We start from the raw sequence: 23883 nt of genomic DNA on the forward strand, positions 1-23883 counted from the left end.
TTCTTTCTCTTGGCTAAGCTCTTCAAATTGAACCCTTCCTTCTTTTGAACACACAAACGCAATGTGTGGACGTTTTACCTGGTCTTGATTCACTCCATAAAAAGATATATCTCCAATGACGGGATTTTTATCTTTTGAACTGGACACTTGCATTGTTTTTTCCACTAAACTAACTCAACTATTTTGTACACTTCGATTCTTATCATAAGACTTTATGTGATAGCGAAATTCATTAATGACATAACTATTATATATAATCACAAAAGGATGAGGACCATGAGCAATCCACCTCAAGTTATCTAAAACTTCAACATTTCCCATCGAAATCTCAATTTCCACCTACCATGAATTTTACCTCAACATAATTAATGATTATTTTTCTGTATAGAAAAGTATCTGTAAGATAGTTAAGTTTAACTTTTTACCTCTTCTCGTAACCAAGGTATGAAAGTTCGATTGTGTTCTTCTTGAATCCATTTTTGATAAGCGACTCTACTTGGGTATTGTAATTGCAATACTATAATATGTTTACTTTTTGAAACATTATAATATAGTTAGGTTTATATGATAAAATTCAATGAAAAACAAAGGTTCACACTTACATATATAATATAGTTAGATCGTTGAAAATTACTCTATATATGGTTGCATATCAATTGAATTTTTCGAAACATATCGATTAGCTTGGTATAGAAGATCTTGTTCAGGTTTGAAAGAAATTTCGATAAGCAATAGTCTACCAATGCTTGAATTGTCTAAACAGTCATCTAATTGGTCAGTGCGAAATCCAATAAGATCCAATCCTTATAAAAAGTCTATCAAAATTCAATAACTTCTTCTTCTATATAACTTTCAGCAATACAACCCTCTAGACGATGTCAATTTCTCACGTATCTTTTTAGAAATTTCATGAATCTTTCAAAGGGATACATCCATAGTAGATATATAGGCCCACAAAGTTTGATTTATCTAACAATGTGTACTACAAGATGCATCGTGATGGTGAAAAATAAAGGAGGAAAATATTTCTCAAGTAAACACATGGTCAACACAATATCTTCTTTCAACTTTTCCAATTGTTGCACAACTACAACTTTATTATAAGATTGAAAAATATACACAACCGACTTATTGCATACCAAACATGTTTTGAAAACACAGATCTTATCGCAATAGGAAACAATTGTTGTAAGATTACATGAAAATCATGAGATTTTATACTATTAAGTTTTAAATCTATCATTGACACAAGTTTTTAACATTGGAAGAATAACCTTTAAGAACCTTCATTTCTGACAATGTCTTCAAAACACAATGAAGATTTTTTTGTCCATGTTAATAGGTGAGAGCTCTGATCGAATTTTCAAATGGACTAAATCACATCTAGCATTCAATCCATCCTAACTTTTTTGGAAATATCAAGAAGCGTGCCCAATATATTCATGCAAACATTTTTTTCAATCTGGATCACATCTAGACAATGTCTAACATGAAGATTTTCTCAATATGGTAGCTAAAAAAAAAAAGAAGATAATCTATTCCAACAACTCTTTGTGTTTCCTTTCACAAATTACTTTTTATTCTTCTTCTTCCCTTTTGAAAATTCAAGATCTTTTGTTCTTGAATATATAGTCTCTTCAGAAAAAGGTACAAACATTGTTCCAAGCTCCTTTTGACCATTAAATGACTTCTTTTGACGTCGGTATGGATGCTTGCGCATCAGAATTTTTCAATGTCTAAGGTATGCTATTTTATTCTCATATTTCAATCTTATATAAGACGTATTATCTTCACAAATTGGACATGTCTTATACCCTTTCACACTACATCCACTAAGATTTCTGTATGCAGGAAAATCACTAATTGTCCATAAAAAAATTGCCTTTGAATTGAATAGTTCTTCTTGATAAGCATCATAGCATTCAACACCATTTTCCCATAAGAGTTTTAAATCTTCAATTAGGTGCTAAGTATGTGTCAATGTCATACCCTGGTTGCTTTGGACCCGATATCAACATTGATAGCATCATGAACTTCATTTTTCTTGCACAACCATGGGGGAAGATTAAATAACCATCACTAAGGGCCAACAACTATATTTAGAACTCATTTCACCATGTGGGTTTATTCCATCGGCTGACAATGCTAAACAAAGATTTCTAGGTTCAGAACCAAAGTCTGGCCACATAAAATCTACTAACTTCCAAGCCAAAGAGTTTACAGGATGGTTAACTTTCGATAAAATTTTGTCCTTTATATTAAAAAAATGGCACCTACAAATGCCACTTACTAATTAATTTTCCATAAATAAAGTGTCGGTAACAAAATAGGTGACAACTTTGACCAAAGTCATGTCCTAGGTGATGACTACTAGAGATAGTGAGATTTGTTGACCAAATAACATCGATGTTTAAAGAAATTTGTTACTTACTAATTAATTTTCAATGCAAACATTTACATAAGTATCTTTGGATCAAACATTCTATTAAATTTTTAGCTTTCTCTGGGTCTTTAGCATAGTATACGTATAATTCTAGTTAAGGGTGAATCTAGAAAATACAATGCAAAGTTCGTAAAACCAATCAATTCTATCTTTATGATTTGAACAAATTTTAGGACCAAACAAACGTTCTAGTAAAAACTAGAGTAGAACAACGCCAAAAATCTCCAAATAAAACATCAAATAGGACCGAACAAACATTTTAGGACTAAAATATGATTCACATTTGAGCAAGAACAATGCCAAAAATCTCCAAATAAAACAAGATCAACTAAGAAAGCAGAGACCAACACTAGAAGAGAAAGAGATAAAACTAGTAAGAAAAAAGAAACAAACATCAGTAAGAGAGAGCACCATCAATTACAAAGAACTGAAAAACCTAAACTACAGAGGAGCACCATCCATTTTAGGAAGAAGAAAGCAAGTAGAATCAAAATGTATGAATTGAACTTATAAAGGGTTTGTGTCAGTACTATCGTCGATATAGCAGCGTGGAACTACCGATTGCAACCATAAAGGGACCGATTGCAAGCGTCAAACCCTAACTTTTGGGAAGAACTTTGAAGACGATGGAGGACGATGAAGCGAAAAGCACGAGTGTCGATCAATTTTCTTTCCATATACGATGGAAGCCAAATTTGCACACGAGGATTTTTTAGTTTTTAAGAAAATTAGTTATACTTGAGGTTTTAAAAATGACAAGAAAAGAAAATTAAACTTTACGATTTTTAACTATCATGTACTTAGTCAACGTGAAAAATATCTGAAAAATTCACAATTCCTCCGCCTTTTTCATTATTTTTGACATTTTTATATATTACTTGACATTTTTTTCATAAAAATATTAAATAATGTTTTTTTTTGTAGTAGTGTGGAGATACGTGAGAATCAAAACTTCCAACCTAAGGGGAGGACTATATGTCAACAATAACAACCAGTCACTTTTAACATAAAAAACTAATGTCTATTTGGCAGAAAAATAATGAAAAGAGAATCAAAGACATAATCAATGTTTAAAATATTTTATTATTAATTTAATAAGAATAGAATTCTATTGAATTCTTTATTATCGCATGTAGATGAATCATTTCCCTCCATCGTCAATATTACATATCTATTTATAAACTTTTTACATATATATTTATAAAGTTTTTCTTTATTTCCATTGTGCATCACCACATTGCCAAGGAGGGCAACTCTCTTGGGCAATATCTTTGATTTGAACTCCAGTATCGTAAATCGTAAATCGTTCCAGCTTTCCAATTTGCAGGAAGTACGGACTTTGCCCAAACCTATTTTCCATCGTATCCAGAAGTCACCACCATTCTCAATTGTAATGCACCTTCAGGTACATTGTCTGTTTCCCAAACAGCTCCATAACTTCTCTTCATATGGCTCCAATCTGAGGTCCCAATTTGAGCAATATCAACAGCAACCATGTCTGTTTGGCCACCTTGGTAGAAGTATTTTATTGCCAACTTGAATGGATTGTAACTTGATTCTTCCACTCTCATAAACAAATTTTTGTTTGGATATTCACATGGCACCCTATCAAAATAAAAGAAGGGTAATTGCAATTGGTAACATTTTTATGAATAATAATCAAGTGTATAACATTAGTTTAAAAAAATGCAAATATAGACAAGTTTATTAGCGATAGACTTCCATCGTTGATAGACTTCTATCGTTTATAGACTCTTGCCAATGGACTTCTATCAGTAATATCGTCTATCACTAATAGACTATTCAAATTTATCCATATTTGCAATTTTTTTACATTATGTTATATCTACTAATATTTTGGGTCTAATGTCTATATTTGCAACTGTCCATAAAAGAATCATTATACGTATAGATATTTGTTTTTATTATATATACATAAAGTTAAAGGTATATTGTTGTTATATATCATTAAAAAATTGGCTAAATTATATATATCCCTAAACTTTGCCTTATGTTTTTAAAAAGTACTCTTCAAAAGTTGCAATATTTCTCTTTACAATTTTCATAAACATTTCAAAAATTAAACTGCACTTCTTAGAGTATGAAAATTGTTAGAATGTTGATGAAACATCGGCGTGTGAATGTCGTTTCTCCCAACCTATTCCTAACAAAGCGTCCTATTGACCGTCGTCATATCGATTTTTTGTCCATTATTTTAAAGATTTCTATACTTTCAAAAACTCATATGAAATCAACGGTAACATTGCAACTTTTTAAAGAACTAATAAGAGTATTTTTAAAACAATGGGCAAATTTCTATCCATGTACACACTTTCAATTGTCAAAGTTTAATCTCTATACTTTCAATAAATCTTAAATTTAATCTCTCAAAATTATTTTTTTAAAATCAAGATTGGTTAAATAATAATAATTGTTTTCAAGCAAGAAAATGCATATTATGTAAATATGTTTCTAAAATTTATTGTGAAAATACTAATAGACAATAAGTACGAATAGTATGGACTAAACTTAAGATTTATTAAAATTACAAATACTAAAATGGACATTTGAAAGTATAAGAACTGAAATTCAACAACTCTCGAAGTAGATGGACTAAAATGATATTATAACATTTTTATTATTTTAATAATCTAATTTTATAAATAATTGAAAGCTCACCTCTTGTATTCAACATCAACCACTCCAAGATTCAAAAGATCTGAACCTTTACCATTGAGAGCCATAGTAAAGAAAGCCTTTGGACTAAGAACAAGGTCTGTTACATTGTCATTATTTTGATCTGTCAATACCACCTTAGTTCCTACTGTATTGCAAAGCCTGTCTCTTATACACATCTAGATGTGTATAAGAGACAGAGATAAGGCACAACAGCTGCAAAGAAGCCATTAGAGAACTGCAATGCCAAGTTTCCATAACCATATGCTCCCCCATCTGAAATGTCAAATATAATATATACAAAAATTATATATTTTAACAGTTTTAAATGAAAGGTAAAATAAAAATGCAATTAGTTGTATCCTGGTTTCCTCCCATCTTTTTGCAACTCACCCCCAAACTTCACAGTAGAAAGAACCCAAAAATAGTAAATAATAATAATAATAATAATAATAATAATAATAATAATATTTGAGTGGATCTTAGGGTGCACCCATCTTTTTACAACTATACAATAATAAAAGAACAAAAAGTAATATTTGGATGTTGTCAACCTCTCGCTTTCAATCACAAAGGAAAAAGAAAATAATAAACTATTTCTTTAAAAAAAGAAAAGTTCACCATGTGGTAATTTCTGATTAGATACCTGGGTGGGTTGTACAAAGATAGGTACAGCTCAAGATACATGTAAGTATTTTTCTAAAAAAAAAAAGAAGAAGAAGAAAGAGTTTGCACCACATGACAAACTAGGGTTACATCACCGAGTTGGGTTGCAAAAACTGAGTGCAATCGAGTATGTATGCAAGTATTTTTCTACAATTAAAAAACATATAAATAATATTTATTTACACGTAGTAGATGATTCATATAGATGACTTGCTTTAGATTCGAAAATACATCGATCACAAATAATAGTAGAAGATGAAAAAGAGAGAGAGCTAAGATTTAAAGATAATAATAATAAAAAAAATAATACTTGAATGGATCTTAGGTTGCACCCATCTGTTTTGCAGCTCACACCAACTATACCATAGAAAAAAAAAACTCAAAAATAGTAAAAAAAAAAAAAAACAAAACAAAACAAAAAGTAATACTTGGATGCACTCTCCTTTTTCAATTGTAAAGGGAAAATAAAAAAAATAAAAAAAAATAAAAAAAAATAAACTATTTTTTAGTAAAAAGAAATTTGACACATGACAATTTGTGATGGGATAGCTAGGTGGGTTGTACAAAGATCATATGTGATGAACCCGAGTATATTTGAAGAAGAAAAAAAGGAAGAGTTTGTGTCAAATGATAAAACTAGGATTGGATCATTGAGTTGAGTTGCAATAAATGAGTGCCACTGCGTATGCATGCAAGTTTGTTTTTATAAAATAAAAACCACGAATAATATTCGGTTACATGTTGTAGGCAATTCGTAAAGATGGCTAGCTTTAGATTGGAAAATGCATCGATCACAAGCAGTAACAGAAGAGATGAAAAAAAGAGATGAAAAAGGGAAAGAGAAATCTAAGAAACCAAGTCATTTTGGTAAGGAAAGTGTATGAGATGAATGAGTGTGAGGAAGAAGGCATGAGGATGATGATACTTATATAGGTGTCTCAAAGATTGGATAATTACTGTGAAATTTTTGCCTAATTCAAGACAAATTGGGTTTGCTTTTGCTTTTTTGTGAATGGATTTCCATTTATGACACTTCTATTAGAAGCATCATTTCTTAATGATCGAAATGATATTGAGTAAGGCAACAAAATATCATTTTTCGAAGGCAACAAAATTTCGATCATAAATTTTGTATGACACTTCTATAATAGAACCTATTATAGGCATTTTCGATCATCACTTTGGAATTTAACTGCAAAATTGAGTAGATAAAGACTGCCCCATTTGATAACTATTTCATTTTTCTTTTTTAGTTTTTGAAAATTAAACCTACTTCATCCTCATTTCTTATAATGATTTGCATCTTTATCAAGTACAGTGATTGAATTCTTAGTCAAATTCCAAAAACAAAAACAAGTTCAAAAAACGAAATGTCATATACTAAACGGGGCCTATTAACTTCTAAAAACTTGTTTTTGTTTTTGGAATTTGACTAAAAATTCAATCACTGTACTTGATAAAGATGCAAATCATTGTAAAAAAATGGGGATGAAGTAGGTTTAATTTTCAAAAACTAAAAAAGAAAAATGAATTAGTTACCAAATGGGGCAATCTTTATCTACTCAATTTTGCAGTTAAAGTTTGAGAGGTATGTGACTTGATAATGGGTATATGTTTTTGTTCACACGAGGTTTCTAGAGAAACTTGTTTCGTGGATTTGAACTTCGTATTTGTATTGATTTTAGTATAGCAAGTACAATCTCTAATATATGATTCTTTGATGCGTTCAAAATAAACTTTAATATTTAAACTAACTGATCTTCTTGGTTGATCGGCCTTTGACCTTCTTAGATGATCGACTTTTGGGCTTGTTGATCTTATTGAATGATCGATCTTTGGGCCTGTTGATCTTCTTGGAGGATTAGTGTTCGCACGAGGCTTCCAGAGAAACTTGTTTCATGGAGTTGAACTTGAGTTGGTGTTGATATTGATATTGATTTGATGTGATGTGGTTCAATCTCTAATACTTGATCCTCTTATTCTCTCTCATTTGAATGTGTACGCCTGATTTGAGGAAGCGGAGCACGTGATGTTCTTGGAATTGAAGTCTTGGAAGAATACTTGTGTCACACCCCCTCCCAGATTATCCTTTTATTCTGGAAGAGGATATGACCGTGGTAGTTACTAGTCCTACTACCAGCACTCATCACCCAAGCCTTCTAATCTAAATACCAACCTATTCATCTCATTAGTAATATACGCAAACAGCTAACCTCCCTTAAGGTTCTACAAAGATTACATAAATACATGCATACTGCCAAGACATTACTTTTATAGAAAAAATATTCACATGTGGCCCAAGCATTCCTATGGAAGCCCTAGTCCCTCACAAAACATGTGTACATAAACAGATCATCAACCTAAGTCTTTTAATAAGCCGAGTCTTTTGGTGGCAAGCAGCAGCAGGATCAATCTTGAAGAAACTGACCGCTACCTGAAAAGGGAAAACACAGAAATTCTGTGAGCTAAAAGCTTAGTGAGTGACTATAGAATCGTAAAGCAACAATCGTAGCATTACTATAAACATGTAAATATACCAATGAGTAAACTCAAACAATTGTCTCTATATGTAACTATAAACCATTCTTTAACATCATTAAACATTATTATTCCCTAGTTGAGAACGAACCTAAACGCTCTAGCTCCCAAACGTTTATTACCGACCAAGAGACCCATACTTCGGTCTCTCATTCATAACTGCCTACGTGCACGTGGCCACACTAAGTACCCTCATATTTTAGGTACTTTCGCTCAGATACCTTCTGAAATTTGTCCTTCAATATCGAGCTACTATGATACCTTCTCATATGTCTTTCGGTATCAAATTGGCCAAATACCTTCTCAAATGTCCTTCAGTATCAAATTGGCCAGGTATCTTCTCAAATGTCCTTCGGTACCTAATTGGTTAGATACCATCTCAACGTCCTTCGGTATCAAATGTGTATTTTGTAACATCAAATTAAGTTCCATTGCCTAGTATTTACACAAGAGTTGTTCCATTGCCACTCATTTATACAAGAACTCATTCTCTCATAGCCTTCCTCTAGGAAACATATATCAAAATCAAAAACATAGCTTTTGTAATAGTTACACAATATACCTTAGCCGGTGTTACACACATACAAGCCGGGAAACATGCATTAAGTTATTCTCCAACCATTTTTTGCTTGAGGAAGTATAAATACATCATTAATGTCACTGTGCTTTACTTGATCATATATGCATGAGTATTGGAAACCTTAAGTTTATTTAGTCACCCACCGTTGATCAGGCACTTATTGGTTTATACGTTTCCTCTAGCTCTTCTTGGCCTGAAAAGATACAATTCCCGATTAAACTACTTAGAATTTCTAGTAAAATACCTCAAATAATTCATTTATTAAAGGAACTTCCATCAATATAGACAGCTTTACTGGCGAGATTCCCTTGAGCGAGGTCAGCGAGATCCCCTTGAGCGATGCTAGCGAGATCCCTCTGAGCGATGCTAGCAAGATCCTCCTGAGCGATACCAGCGAGATCCTCTAGAGCGATACCAGCGAGATCCTCTAGAGCGAGTTCAAACTTTTCCTGTGAAATGTTTAGCGACACTCACCTCAATTCCTAGCGAGATTTCCCCCTACAACGAGATCCTTCTTACAAAATCAGCGATATTTCCTTTATAAACGAGATCTTCATGCCCAAACCTCGCTATAATTCTCCACAATGAACTGTTTGCTTGTTCTTCACAAACAGCTGTCTACTTATGCACCGATTCCCTGTTATAACTTCAAAAAATCATAACTCAAAATCCAGAGCTCTTTTCAAGAAACTTCCTTATACAAACTTGTTTAGATTTGAGTTACTTCCTTACCTTAAAATTTCAGTCCATAATTTCTTATAGTTTAGCTTGGAACTTTCAAACTTCATCTCGAGCCCTGATTAATCTGTGGTTCTGCCTCTTCTGCAAATTCTCCACTTTTGTTCTTCTCCTCTTGCAATCTTTCTCCAGCAAGACAACCTTGAAAACTAGATTCTCCCAGCTCTCAAATGGCACCGAATTCGCTAAATTTGCTCTTGTCAATTGCCGAAACCATGCTTTTGAAATTTCACTTCCCTTTTAATCTTGTTGCCGCTTCCTGAGTTCAAAGAGTAGATTGCTACGTCACCCCACACTTAGTGTCTCCAGCCAGATTAATGATTGAGTTTCTTTATTTAATATATTTCCTTCCCTTAATTCATAAGTCCTATAAACAACATGAATTTCTACTTAATAAATATGTAATATAACATCCCTTGGCTAAACATGCTTATCTAGGGAACCTAAGTTCGGGGTTTACAGCTTTTATCTCCAAAGGACTTCAATTTTCAATTGTGGTCAACTTCTAGAAACTTATTTTGTGGAAATCTCATCTAAATTTCAACAATTCTAAATTTCAATCATAAGTTTCTTTGTTCGCACGAGGTTTTTGGAGTTATTTCGTGGAATGAACTTGAGTTGGAGTTAATGTTGATTTGATGCGTTGTGGTTCGATCTCTAGTATTTGATTCTCTGATTCTTTCTCGGTTGAATGTGTGTGTTTGACTTGAAGGAGTAAAGTGCGTGAAGACTTGTATCTTCAAGGAGTGTGCAGCTTCAGTAGTCTAAAAGTAGTCTAAGAGTCTTCCAATTGTTGGGAGAATTCTCTTTGGACTCTTTGGAATGTAGAATTACTGACCCCACAAATGAAGAGAACACCTCTATTTATAACGTTCTATGGTGGGCCTCGTGGGCTTGGGCTTAGTTTGTCCATGGGTCTAGCTCCTGAGCCTGATTAGTTGGACTTAGACTTGTTTGGTCCATGGGTTTGGCGGCCTGATTAGTTGGACTTAGACTTGTTTGGTCCATAGGTCTGGCTTTTGGGCCCAATTAGTTAGATTTGGACACATTTGGGTCAAATTCAGCCCATTTTTTGGTTTAGTTGGACTTCAACCCAAATAATAATATCAAATTTGGTCAAATTAATCCTATCTGATCCAACAATCATGATGAAACTACGTGACGTCATCACAATTTGTCTTCAACTCCAATTTGGGACACATGTCAACTCTTAATTGGTTTCAAATTTGAGGATCTGAAATTACTGACAATTTGTGAATGGTCCAAAATTTCTCATTCAACCGTTTCATTTTTGGATTTTCTTTTATTAGTTGGATATGGTTCTTTAACACTTTTTAAAATTGATTTTGAATAGGTATTAATTTTACCTTTAATTTGTGTTTATATGTTTAGTATTTAGGTTGAATGAAATTTCTTTGAACTCTATCACGACATGTCATTTCACGCGTCGGGAGGTGTTTGTTAACTTAATGCCTACAAGGCAAAGCGTTGGAATAGTCAATTATTTCCGACGACAAAAAATACCATCATCAAAACACCTATCCCTCGACGCTAAACAGATCTTTTTTTAACTTAGTTAAAGTGCTCAACTAGGAGAAAATATACATTTTCTTTTTGTAAACTCTAAATTTTTTTTTATTCATTGTAATCTCTATATAAAGTAGAACTTACTTTCACACGAAACTGGATTTAGTCCCGAATTTACGATGAACTGCCATATTTCAAATTACTGTGTCTCTATTTTTTTATATTCGATCCATTCACTTGTGAAAGGAAGAAAAGTTTGCTTTTATATATTTACTGTCCTGTTGGATCTCTTTTTGTAGAGGTTTTAGTATATATTTATCTACTTTTAACTAATATATTTCCAAATATTGTAATGTTGTCACCAAATTTTAGAAATTATAATTATAATACCTATAGATTTATATTTTGATGAGAAAATTAACTGATTGAATTCTTTCAAACATACTAAGTAGTTTATTTATAAATAGTAGAACTCCATTGAATTCTTTCATCATTGAATATATTTAAATAAACAGAAAATACATAAACAAGTAAAATAAAAGGAGAATGCATTGAGGCTTGTCTTTATTTTCTTTATTTCCATTGTCCATCACCACATTGCCAAGGAGGGCAATATTCAAAAGCAATATCATTAATTTGAACTCCAGTATCATAAATTTCTCCATTTTTCCAATCAGCTGGGAGCACAGAACCTGCCCAAATCCATTTTCCATTATCATATCTTGAAGTTATTACCATTCTCAATTGCAATCCTCCTTCAGGTACACTATTGATATCCCACATGGGTCCATAATTTCTTTTCATAGGCCGCCATTTTGGTAAACCAACCTACGAAAGTCGACATCAAGTTAATCAGCATTGAATTTGGTATATAGTAAGAGTCTGCATGAAATGACTTTCAAAGTACTTAAAAATGTAATTTTAGTCAAACCTGAGCTATGTTAACCGCTTGTATGTCTGTTTGACCTCCTTGATATAGGAATTTGATTGCCAAATAATATGGTTTGTGGCTCCATTCTACCACTTGTACCAACAGATTTTTGTTTTTGTATTCACAAGGTATCCTGCAATTCCATGAATGGTAATTATAAAACACAAAAAATGAGTTGATTTTTTTAATTAGTTCTATATGTAACAAATAACTAACCCATATATATTGGATTCCAAAAGCAAGCATAGCTCTACTAACATTTAATGTGTTAGTTACCATGAAGATTGTGGTTCGATTACCTCTTGTATTCTACATCGATGAGTCCAGTATTCAAAAGTTGTTGACCTTTTCCTTTTAAAGCCATTGCAGAGAAAGCTTTCTTACTAAGAACAATATCTGTTCTATTATCATTATTTTGATCTGTCAAAACTATTTTAGTCCCCGCTGTATTGCATAGACGTTTGTCCTTGCATCTTACCTATAAAAATCAAACAACTCTCTTAGGTTACATAATCAATAATGTTTTAAGGAAGAAAAAATGACCCGATTGAAAGAAAATCGAGGGAAAAGAAAAATACTTGAAGCTGCAACCAATTGTCTAACCACAGTTTGCTATGTAACAAACTTTGTTTTTATAAATATTTTTTAATTTTTTGTGTTAAAGTGGGCCGAAAAAAATGGGTGCAACTCAGGATGCACCCACGTATCTTTCAAACATTCATACCTGATAACAAGCGCCACAACCTACTCCTCGCTTATAAAGGGAAGGGACAGCAGCTGCAAAGTACCCTTGAGAGATTTCCAATGCCAAATTTCCATAACCACAAGCACCTCCATCTACATCAAATCAAGCAAAACCAATAAATTAATTAGTGGCATTCATCATTCATTCCACTAAAAATGAACTTGTGATGATATGTAAATGGTGTAAAACTTATTCAACTTCCAAAAAGAAATTAAAATGAAATGAAAACTAAATCTTTACATGAAGTAGGTGAATCTTCATAGTAATGAGCAGCTTTGGATTGACGAACACAACGATTACAGGGAGGAAAAGAAGCCGTAGTAGAGGAGACAAGCAAGAAGAAGGTGAGAAACCAATACATTTTTCTTTTTCTTCTTTCCGGGGAGAAATGATGCTTTATGAGTTGTGAGAGATAAGTAAGAAAAACTTATGCTTATATAGATTCTTTAAGGTAAGTAGGCTTGGATAAGAAGTAATAGGTCAATGTTTTGAACAAGGCAAATGGGATTTGAATTGATAATAATATTTAATACCCAGGATTTGTACTGCAAACGTAGGTGAGAATAAAGATATATAAATAAATAAATAAAAACGCCAATAGGTTAGAGAAACAATGAGTACAAAATCTTTAACCAAGTTTAGTAGCTTTTCTGAATGGTTCATATTGTCCTTGTTTTTCATAAAGTTCAATCATCGCAGGTAAACTTTGAAGGCTTTTCATATTGAAATTCCATTCAAATTGAAAATATCGTGGCTTTATCCATTAAATTAAACACAAGCTAACATCATCATGAGTATAACTCAACTGATATAAATATATACTCTCGATTAAGATATCAAAGGTCTGAATTCTCCAACTTCACATGATTTGAACTAAGAGGAGGAAAAAAAACATAAAAGAACTAATACTTGATGAACTTATATTTTTCATTTGAGGTTTGATTTTCTCTTTTGCTCGTTTTCATGTTGTTTACTTGTTTCATTTACTCCGACTTTGTTCTTTGATGGTTCCTATTCATAGCTCTGAATTTCGTTCGGTATGATTTTATATATCTTCACTTTGTTTGTTTCGTCTGGTAAACTTCCCTTGTAACCTGTATATATCTAGCAAAAAAAAAAAATTGCATTCTCAATCTATTCTTCTGCATATTGATATTTGTTCTCGCAACAATCTGTCCAAAGAGGAAGATCTACTCTGTTCTTCACCGTTCTCGTTTCTTGCTAAGCTCTTCGACTCTAAATCATCTTTTTTCACATTCATTCTTTCAAATTCTGATCACTACCATAGCAAAATTTACAGGTCACAAAAAAGAAATTATGTCACTTGCACAGAGCACAGGAAGAAAGTCGAGTCGTCCAAGATACATGGGTCTGAACTAGAGGAAGATCTTTTGGAGGAGTTGATGCCATTTCCCCAACTGATGGTATTAAACGGAAAATCTACTAAGAAAAGGGAGGAAGGAAAAAACGAACTCTCATAAATTATGATGCCAATAATCCTTTCTGATACTAGAAATATATAAATATTCCAAAAAGAGAGAAAAACCAACAATGAATTACGAATGAAAATCATTACTACTTCGCTTCTTCTCTGCTTTCCCCTCCTTTCTTCTGACAATTTCATCAGCATATTTCACTCCTTTACCCTTATATGGTTATGGGAGCCACCATGGAAAATTTCATAAAATAATCCAAAATGCAAAATTTTTTCCATAGATGGCCTTTTTCTAAAAATTTTGTTCTCATTGACCTTTTTCACATGTGAACTGTCATTTTGACCCCCAACTTTAAATGTTTCTCTCCTACTTTTCTTCATCCTTTGATCTTCCCTTCCAACCACTGATGGTCGATAAATTAATGCAACCATTTATTCTCAACCAACATTGTATATTAGAATTCAATGCTATTGGATCTTAACCATGGGACAAGTAAACGAATGTCATTTTCACCTCTTCAGTTTCACTCAAACGCTATCATCTTCTCCATTGCTCTATTACTTTCAATCAAACAAAGATCGCCTTCAACTCCAATCAATTTATTTTGTGGGTCTAGAACATGCATTCTTCGAAGAAGATCATTCTACATACCCAGAAACGAATACTTTAAGTGTTAACCGAAAATTTTAGAAGTTCGTTCACTATTATTTTTCTGATCGTATACCATTACATATGCAATCTTGTACTGTTGTATTTTCAGTCGTACATCATTTGGTACATGATCATGTACCACAACATACACAATTGTATACTACAGCATATACAATCTTATAAAACAGCATACACGATCGTGTACCATGGGACAAGTAAACGAATGTCATTTTCACCTCTTCAATTTCACTCAAACGCTATCATCTTCTCCATTGCTCTATCACTTTCAATCAAACAAAGATCGCTTCCAACTCCAAACAATTTATTTTGTGGGTCTAGAACATGCATTCTTCAAAGATCATTCTACATACCCAGAAACTAGTATTGTAACTGTTAACCGAAAGTTTTAGAAGTTCGTTCACTATTATTTTTCTGATCGTATACCATTATATATGCAATCTTGTACCATTGTTTTTCAATCGTACATCATTGGGTACATGATCGTGTACCACAACATACACAATTGTATACTACAACATATACGATCTTATACAACAACATACACGATCGTGTACCATAGCATACAAGATCGTAAATCATTACACAGGCTAAGAGTTGGGTTACTGGACACTTAATCCAGTCAAAATACGATCAAGTCGGTCGATCATATTGCCTAAGGATATAATTGAAGATGTCCGAAGAGATTATAGAGTAAATATAAACTATGGACGGGCTTACCGCGCAAGAGAATATGCATTGGTATATGCACGAGGGTCACCAAAAGGATCATGTGCCTTTGTTAAGGCATTCGGTGAAGCACTTAAACTTGCAAATCCAGGTACTTTTTTTAGGTTGAAATAGAAGATGAACAATACTTTAAATATATCTTCAAGACATTAGGAACATGCACTAGGGGATTCTTGAACTGCATTCGTCCTGTCATTGTGGTTGAGAGGGACCCACTTGCATGAGAAATACAAAGGTATTTTGTTAATAGCAATGTGCATCGATGGTAATAACAACATCTACCCAATTGCATTTAGTATCGTGGACAATGAGAACAATGTAGCTTGTACCCGGTTCATGACTAATTTAAAGGCTTCAATCGGAAAAATTCCAGAATTAGTCATTATATCTGACCGTCATATCTCAATTGCAAAAGTAGTCACATCTGTATTTCATGAGGCATTTCATGCGCTATGCATATATCACATATGGAATAACTTGATGACCCAATTAAAAACGATGATATAATCCCACATTTTTATCTTGCAGCCAAAGCATATAGGATGTTTGATTTTGAAATTCATTGGGCCAAGCTCCAAAGATATCCTGGTGTGATGAGATATCTCGAAGAAATTGGGGTACAACGATAGGCAAGAGTTTATCAAGTCCATTGTACGTATGATAAGATGCCCACAAACATAGTAGAATAAACGATCATTTTGAAATTAAACGATTGTTTAGGTTATACTAAGAGATCGTTTAGGTATAACTAAACGATCGTTTAGGTATAGCTATACAATCTCTTAGTATAATCTAAACAATCATTTAGTTATGCATAAACGATCTTTTAGTATTATCTAAACGATGGTTTAGTTGTACCTAAACGATCTATTAGTATTATATAAACGATCGTTTAGTTATACTAAGAGATCGTTTAAGTTAGGTTAGGTATATTAATTAAATCTATTTCACATGTGAAAAAGGTTAGCCATATAAAAGTTTTTAAAAAGAGGTCGTCCATAGAAAAGTTTTTGCTTTTTGGGTTATTTAATGAAATTTTCCCGGCTTCCATTGTCTAATAGAGGCAGCAAACTGACCAATGACACATTTATCATATCCACTCACTGTAATTTTGGTGTTTTCTTCCACCTTTAGTTGAAGACCATCAGGAATGGCCATTCTAACTGGATGAGAGAACTCAAGATTCAATATCAAGTCTTTTCCTTCTAACATCGCCCAATAACAGATACCGACCAATTCAAGTTTCTTTTCAAACCCATTCGATACTCCTACCAACCATATTGTCTATAAGGATCTTGAGGAAATCAATTGAAATGGTCATATATGACACAAATGCAACATTTTGTAAGAAGTGGAGTTGTGAAGTCTTTGGGCCCACGAGTAAACAATAAGACATAAAATTGATGTTTGTTTAGTCATAAGGCTCACAAACTCCTTGGACCAAACAATGAAGGGAATTCACAACTCCACTCCCCCAACTTTTTGGGCCAAACACCCCCTAAGTTGATAGGTTATGAAAATTTTAATCACATCAATACTTCAACACTCCTCACTTGTAGGCTTGAAAATTAAAAATTTGTAGAATGACCAAGTGAAAAACAACATTAATTGGAGAGGAAATGACAATACCGAGGTTTGAACACAAGACTTCTTGCTATAATACAATGTTGATTCACCAGTCAACCCAAAAATTTAAGTTGATGGATAAATAATTATATTAATACTTCAACAAAAACACTTAACGAGGGCTCTTTGTCCATCAGGCATCATTCAACTGTATTTCAAATGAAGGAAACAGTGGCTGGTTGTTTGCATACATAACATGAAATCGGGTTTTCAGAATTTGATGATATATTATTTGGGTTTTTTCCAGACGTTCATAAACAATCTTAAACGAGGAAATATCAAGAGTTGGCCACTCTTTGTATTTTTCAACCATAAAAGTACTTTGAAGTAATTATTGAGGAAAAAAAGAAAACATCTTTCGAAACTTATAGTGAAGTAGGACATCTACAGAGGAGGCTACCAAAATTTGGAAAAGATAAATAAAAACAAGTGATCTATATAAACTAAAACTTGAGAAGAAAAAAGAAAGAAACAAAGGTAACAAAAGTCTAAATGTCTCAAAAGAGTACACTGAAGTTAAATTTATTGGTTACTGTGAAAAAAAAAATGAATTAGTAAACTATATCTATGATGAGATTACCCGAAAAGCCCATGCATTTGGTTGGCTCTTCGCATCTCTAGTGCCTTCTTGGCCTTTAAGATCTCAAAATCTTCCCTCTCAATCTTCACTTCTCGTGGATAAAGAAATGAAAGTTCTCCCAAAGGACCCTAAGACCCTTAACTTTCAAATCTTGACATTGTAATGTGATGGTTACATTGGATGAGACTTGGATTGGTTGCTTTCCTATTCGTGATTCCTTGCAGTCTATAGTCTTCCTGAAGAGACCGATATGACATAAAGGCATTGTGGAAACAGAGAAGTCATTTTTCTCTCCAAAAAATGTAGACTGAGAATTGCTGAGAGCCACAATGGTTAAAATGGTTTCAAATTTTAGAATGTTTGCTTTTACAAATAGAACTTTAAGATTAAATAGAAGACAGCCACTATGGACATTAAACAAACTCTAGGCTGGTCAAGTTTCTGTATCTACATTCCCTAAATACAAAAAAAGAAAAGTGGAAATAAAAGAGATTATACAAAAGAAACACAGATAAAGAAAACTCTTTTCTTTTTCCTTTATTCCGAACAGATAACAGTATAACACAAGTCCTAAGTCATTTTCAGCTTAACAGAATAAATACTAAAAAACCTCTTTGTCCTTGGAACAAATTCAAACCCACCACGGTGTTTCTTGAGTACAACAAACATGGAAATGAGGATTTGGAACTCTGAGTCTTGGACCTCAAAGGAAGGAGTAGATGCCTTAACTGATGAGCTATGCTTATGTTAACAATGTAACCCAGTAAAGTGTTTATGAAGTGGTTTCTTGTTCTTTATTTTCTAGTAATAGGTCTCCTTTTGCAAGGAACTCAACCTACTCATACACATTATCTAAGACCTAGCTTTACACACTCTCTAAGCGTACTTCCTTGAGCCCATCAATTCAAGGGCATGCCTTACAAGCTCTATTCAATACATTAATAGAATGGCGAAAAAATCCAATAGACCCATACCCCATGTTCAAGAAATGTCCATCATTCTATTTTCTTAATAAGTCTGTAATTCCAAGGTGTTCCCAACCAGTCTATACCATTAACGAGAAGATAATGTGCAGATGTCCATTGTTAGTGATGGCTAAGCATTCAAACACACTAAAATCATCCCGAAGGACGGCGTAGCAGAATCTCTAAACATATTTAAACAGCAGAGGATTGAAACCTCCTAACTGGAAGAAGTCTGACGGATCTTTTTAACGATACAACTACAGTGCTAGGAGAGCAACATAAAAACAAAACTAGAATCAAGGACAATGGTAGGACACTTCCTCTAAATCCTATCCGGTGTATTGACACCTTAATGACATAGTGACCAGCAGAAAATTTCACCATTTTAGGACAGTTTCTCTCCAAATTGCCATCTATAGTACTTCAGGATGCTTGTGGTCTCTGTTAGTATTCTCTATTCTGTATAGGGAGCTTATCTATATCAGGCTCATTAGCTGTAGCCTCAAAACCCTTCCATCCTTACTACATTGGGGGCTAAAACCTTCAGCAGCCGGGAAATCTCTGAACTCCACTCTCTATTAATGACTTAATGCTCGTACCTTACTGCACAAAAACTTGAGGAAAGTAAAGACTGAGAAAATACTACCAACTTTTGCAAACTGAAAATAACTGAAAAAGTAGCATAACCATTCTTTTCATAGTTAACCTAAAAATAAGCTTAACTAGTTCTCCATGCCCTTTAGAAATTTTCCCCCTTAATTTGTCTTCCTTCCGGCTCCCACTAAGAATTGGTGTTAATTACTGGTTTCTTTACTAATCAACAAGACAACTCCATATTGAATCTTTCACCTTATCATTAAGAACCATCCCAATCAAACTTGGAAGCTTGTTCTCTGAGGGAAGAGCCAAACAATTTAGGCTTTGTTTGCCATTAAGCTTATAAAATGTACTTTCACCCGTAAGTTCTTTTTTTCTTTTCTATTTTGTTATCCACTTTCTACGAATGTTTTCAAAACCAATCTGAGCTTTGAAACTATATGAAACCGTTTCTAAAAACATGTTTTTATTTCTAGAATTCAACTAAGAATTTAAATGTTTTTTTAAGAAAGATGAAAACCATAGTAAGAAATTTGGGAGGCAACAAGCCCAAATTACAAAATAGAAAGCTTAAAAACAAAATTGTGATGAAAACGGGACCTTAGATATTCTCCCCATATTTCACATTGACCAAGATGATCTCCATAGATGATTAACTCTTCCCTTAACTAGCATTATTGAAATAATAAGTTGAAATAAGTAGGCTTGCATGACCAAACATATTTCCATCTGCAAACAAACTCAAACTATATGCAGATTCAGATGCAAAACAAACCTACATAAGTTTGAGTATTATAGATTTGAAAACTTATTAAAAAAATATGGTTGTTTTAAAACTAATTAGAGAAATATGGTTGTTTTGTATGTTCGAGGCTAGATGTCGAGGGTTGAGAATTCGACGAAGGTGGATGTCGAGAGTTGAGAACCCGATGAACTCGATGAAACTTTTCTTGGAGACTTGTCGAATGTTGAACATTCGACCTACATAAGTCGAAAGTTCAACCCTCGACAAGCTTTATGTCCCATCCCATCTGCCCTGCCGCTACCAGCCTAAACGTATGCCGCTACCGCTGTGCCTGTCTCTTATACACATCTAGATGTGTATAAGAGACAGCCCGTGGGTCGAGTGTTCAACACTCGACCTATGTGTTTTTAAACACCACCCAACCATTCTCAGATCACAGTCTTTGCCTTCCTCTACCTCATTCCTCTGCCTTCTTTCTCTACTAAATCTCTCTCCTCCCATTTTTCTCATTGCTTTCCGTTTCCATTTCTCTTCTTCTATTTCGTTTGATACAAATTGTTCCCACATTTCTCCCTTGATCACAAACTATACTGGTTCGTTACTCTACTAAATTTTTGTTTTTTAAGAATAATTATAAAATTTATTTTTGTTCTTATATTATTATTTTTTATAGATTCTATTATTTTTTTTTTTTTAGTTGTCGCCAAATAATAAATAACAGGAAAAAAGGGTGAAAGTTGTCACTTTGAAGGAAAAAAAAAGCAGTCGAATTTGTGAGCTGAACTTTAACTTTTATTTATTAGTAGTTTTTTGTTTTTAATATTTGTTTATGCTAAATATATCATTTTTATTCCTTATATTGATGTCTACCATGATAATGTTAATTTTTTAATATTATTTTTTAATTGAAGATCAATAAGTAATTTTATTTATTTGTCATTTTTTTAATGATATTCTATATTTCAGTATTGTTTTTTAGTTAACAAGTTTAGTATAGTTTAAAAAGTTTAGCTTATTGTTATGTTTAAAAAGTTGATATTTATAGTTTAATACAAAATTATTGTGATAGTTAACAAGTTTAGTATAGTTTAAAAAGTTTAGTATAAATATCAACTTAAAGTTAATGTTTAGTTTATTGTTATGTTTAAAAAGTTGATGTATAGTTTAAACGCTTTAGTATTTTTAGTTTAATACAAAATTATTGTGATTTTTTTTAATATATTTCTTATGATGTTTGATTTTTCTAGTATTAACTTTGAAAATATAGTTTAAAATAGTTTGGAAAAGTTTTATTTTATTTTATTTTTATTTTGTATTAAATTTGAAAAAAAATAGTTTTAAAAAGTTTATCTCATTGTAATTTGAAAAGTTTAATTTGTTGTTAGGTTTAAAATAGTTATAAATATTGTTATGTTTAAAAATAGTTATAAAAAGTTTAATTTATTGTTATGTTTAAAAAGTTGATGTTCATAAAACTTAAAAAGTTGATGTTTATAAATTAAAAAGTTTAATATTTTTAGTTTAATACAAAATTATTGTGATTTTTTAATATACTTCTTATAAAAAGTAAAATTATTGTGATTTTTTTAAAAAGTTTAATATTTTTTAATATACTTCTTATAAAAAGTATAATACAAAATTATTGTGATTTTTTTAATAAGTTTAATATTTTTTAATATACTTCTTATAAAAAGTATAATACAAAAAGTTGATGTTTGTCCTTTTTTTTTAAGAAAATGGCGGGCAAATACTTGGGATTTTTGTTGTTTAAAATTGGTAATATGATTGATGGTATTGATGGAGTTGACTATGACCAACCACCAAGTGGGAGTTTTAGCATAAATGTGTACAATGGAATTATATTGAACCATCAGGATCAATAAGGTTTATGTCATTCCCTATTTCAAATGTACAAGCTATGAACTTGATGTTCTCAATCGCAATGCCACTGCCGAATTATGCCACTGCCGAATTTAGTGTATTTGTATGTAAATGTAAATAGGATAGGGGTGGATATAAACTTGAATACATCATTTAGCCAATTTGAAGATCCAACTGAATGTATTGATTCTGATCTAGAGTTAGTTGCATCGCCATGTGTTAATGAAGATATGGCGGCTAACAACCTATACAGAGACTTTAGAACTGAAACGGATATGAATTTGAAGAGTTGGATTTCAATGGATGTGAACATGAGATATTTCCGATACATTCAACGATTTGGATATGAATGTACTGGATAGCATTCGAGAACATGACCCAATTGTAGCCCCTGGATGTTGACAATACTCAGTTGCATAAAGGGATGATTTGTCAAGACAAAGAAATGCTACAACACGCAGTCAAATGTTTTGTAATAAAATATCACGCACCATATGAGGTTGTTGAATCGATACCGGCGATTTGGACAATTCGGTGTAAGAAGTGGGAGGAAGGTTGCAAGTGGAGACTTCATGCAATAAAGAAAAAATCGCATGGCTTGTTCGAAATCACTAAGTACAATGAGCAGTATACATGTATTTATTCATAACTAAGTCAAAGTCATGTGCAATTGGATTCATCAATGATTGCACTAGAGTTCTGTGATGCCGTAAGAGAAAAACCATCTATCAGTATGGCACAACTGCAGTCCGACATCAAATCAAAGTTTGGATATCATGTTCTTTACCATAGGATATGGGAGGGCAAAAGAAAAGCGTTGGCTAAAGTGTTCGGTGATTGGGATAAGTCTTACAAATTGTTACCCAGGTGGTTGTATATGGTTAAGCAGACCAATCCCGGAACACGTGTAGAGTGGAGAGTGTAAGAAACGCTTACTGAAGGCCATGTTATCCTAACTTCTGTATTTTGGGCATTTGGTCCTTGTATAGAAGCTTTTAATAAATGTCGGCCGATAATTCAGATAGATGATACACACTTATACAACAAATATAGAGGAAAATTATTGATTGATACATCAGTTGACTCGAACGGCCATCTTCTTCCACTTGCATTTGTCGTTGCTGATGAAGAGTTCGCAGACTCATGGGGATGGTTCCTGAAAGACCTGAGAGAAATTGTAACACACGAAGAGATGTGTTTAATTTCAAATCGACATGCTAGTATAATCGCAGTAGTGAACAATCCAGCAAATGGTTGAACAGGACCAAAATGTCACCATCGTTTATGCTTACGACATATCGTCAGCAACTTTAATAAAAAGTACAGATTTAATTCATTGAAAAATTATGTTTATCGTGTCGGGTGTCAGTTTCAAATTCAGAAGTTCAATAAAGCAATTGAAGATATCAAAGGAATAAATCAGAGCTGTTTGAGTTTTTTTGACAACATTAGTTTAGAACAATGGACTCAACACATGATGGAGGATTCAAATATGGGTGGATGACGACAAATCTATTAGAGTGCATAAAAGGAGTCCTCAAAGAAGCTCGAATGTTGTCTATAAATGCTCTTGCTCAGATAATATTCTTCAAATGCGTGAATTATTTTGAAAAAAAGAAGAGAAGAAATAAAGGATGCATTGGAGCGTCAAGTTAAATATACCTGATAATATTATTATTTTTTATATATATGTTATTAATAATTTATTTCAAGCATATTTTATAATACTAAGTGGAGTAAAAATCCAGGTACGCACGCGAGAAAATAAATAAATAGGTTGCAAGATCTAGTAAACATGAAGTACAATCATA

The 23883-nt window shown here is 32.7% G+C and overlaps 1 protein-coding gene and 2 pseudogenes across 1 annotated transcript; all 3 read right to left on the reverse strand.

The window, feature by feature from the left end:
• Positions 1-3656: 3656 nt before the first annotated feature.
• On the reverse strand, positions 3657-6648 carry LOC120078595 (annotated as a pseudogene).
• Positions 6649-11731: 5083 nt separating this feature from the next.
• LOC120078535 (expansin-like A1) lies at positions 11732-13219 on the reverse strand. The gene is made up of 5 exons (XM_039032812.1): positions 13085-13219; positions 12824-12936; positions 12399-12577; positions 12100-12232; positions 11732-11996 (listed from the first exon to the last, which is right to left on the reverse strand). The coding sequence occupies exons 1-5, from the start codon at positions 13203-13205 to the stop codon at positions 11742-11744; spliced, it is 801 nt and encodes a 266-aa protein (XP_038888740.1). The 5' UTR covers positions 13206-13219; the 3' UTR covers positions 11732-11741.
• A 1181-nt stretch (positions 13220-14400) lies between these two features.
• Positions 14401-18863, reverse strand: LOC120077394 (annotated as a pseudogene).
• Between the last annotated feature and the right edge of the window lie 5020 nt (positions 18864-23883).

Source organism: Benincasa hispida, chromosome 5 (genome assembly GCF_009727055.1).
Source record: "Benincasa hispida cultivar B227 chromosome 5, ASM972705v1, whole genome shotgun sequence".
NCBI lineage: Eukaryota > Viridiplantae > Streptophyta > Magnoliopsida > Cucurbitales > Cucurbitaceae > Benincasa > Benincasa hispida.

Bases quoted from the DNA above. Each gene is read 5' to 3' on its own strand.
- LOC120078535 (XM_039032812.1), bottom strand. From the start codon at position 13,205: ATGTATTGGTTTCTCACCTTCTTCTTGCTTGTCTCCTCTACTACGGCT. The intron at 12,233-12,398 runs GTAATCGAACCA...ATGGAATTGCAG, and splicing joins ATCGATGTAGAATACAAGAG to GATACCTTGTGAATACAAAA. The intron at 11,997-12,099 runs GTTTGACTAAAA...CGACTTTCGTAG, and splicing joins AAGCGGTTAACATAGCTCAG to GTTGGTTTACCAAAATGGCG.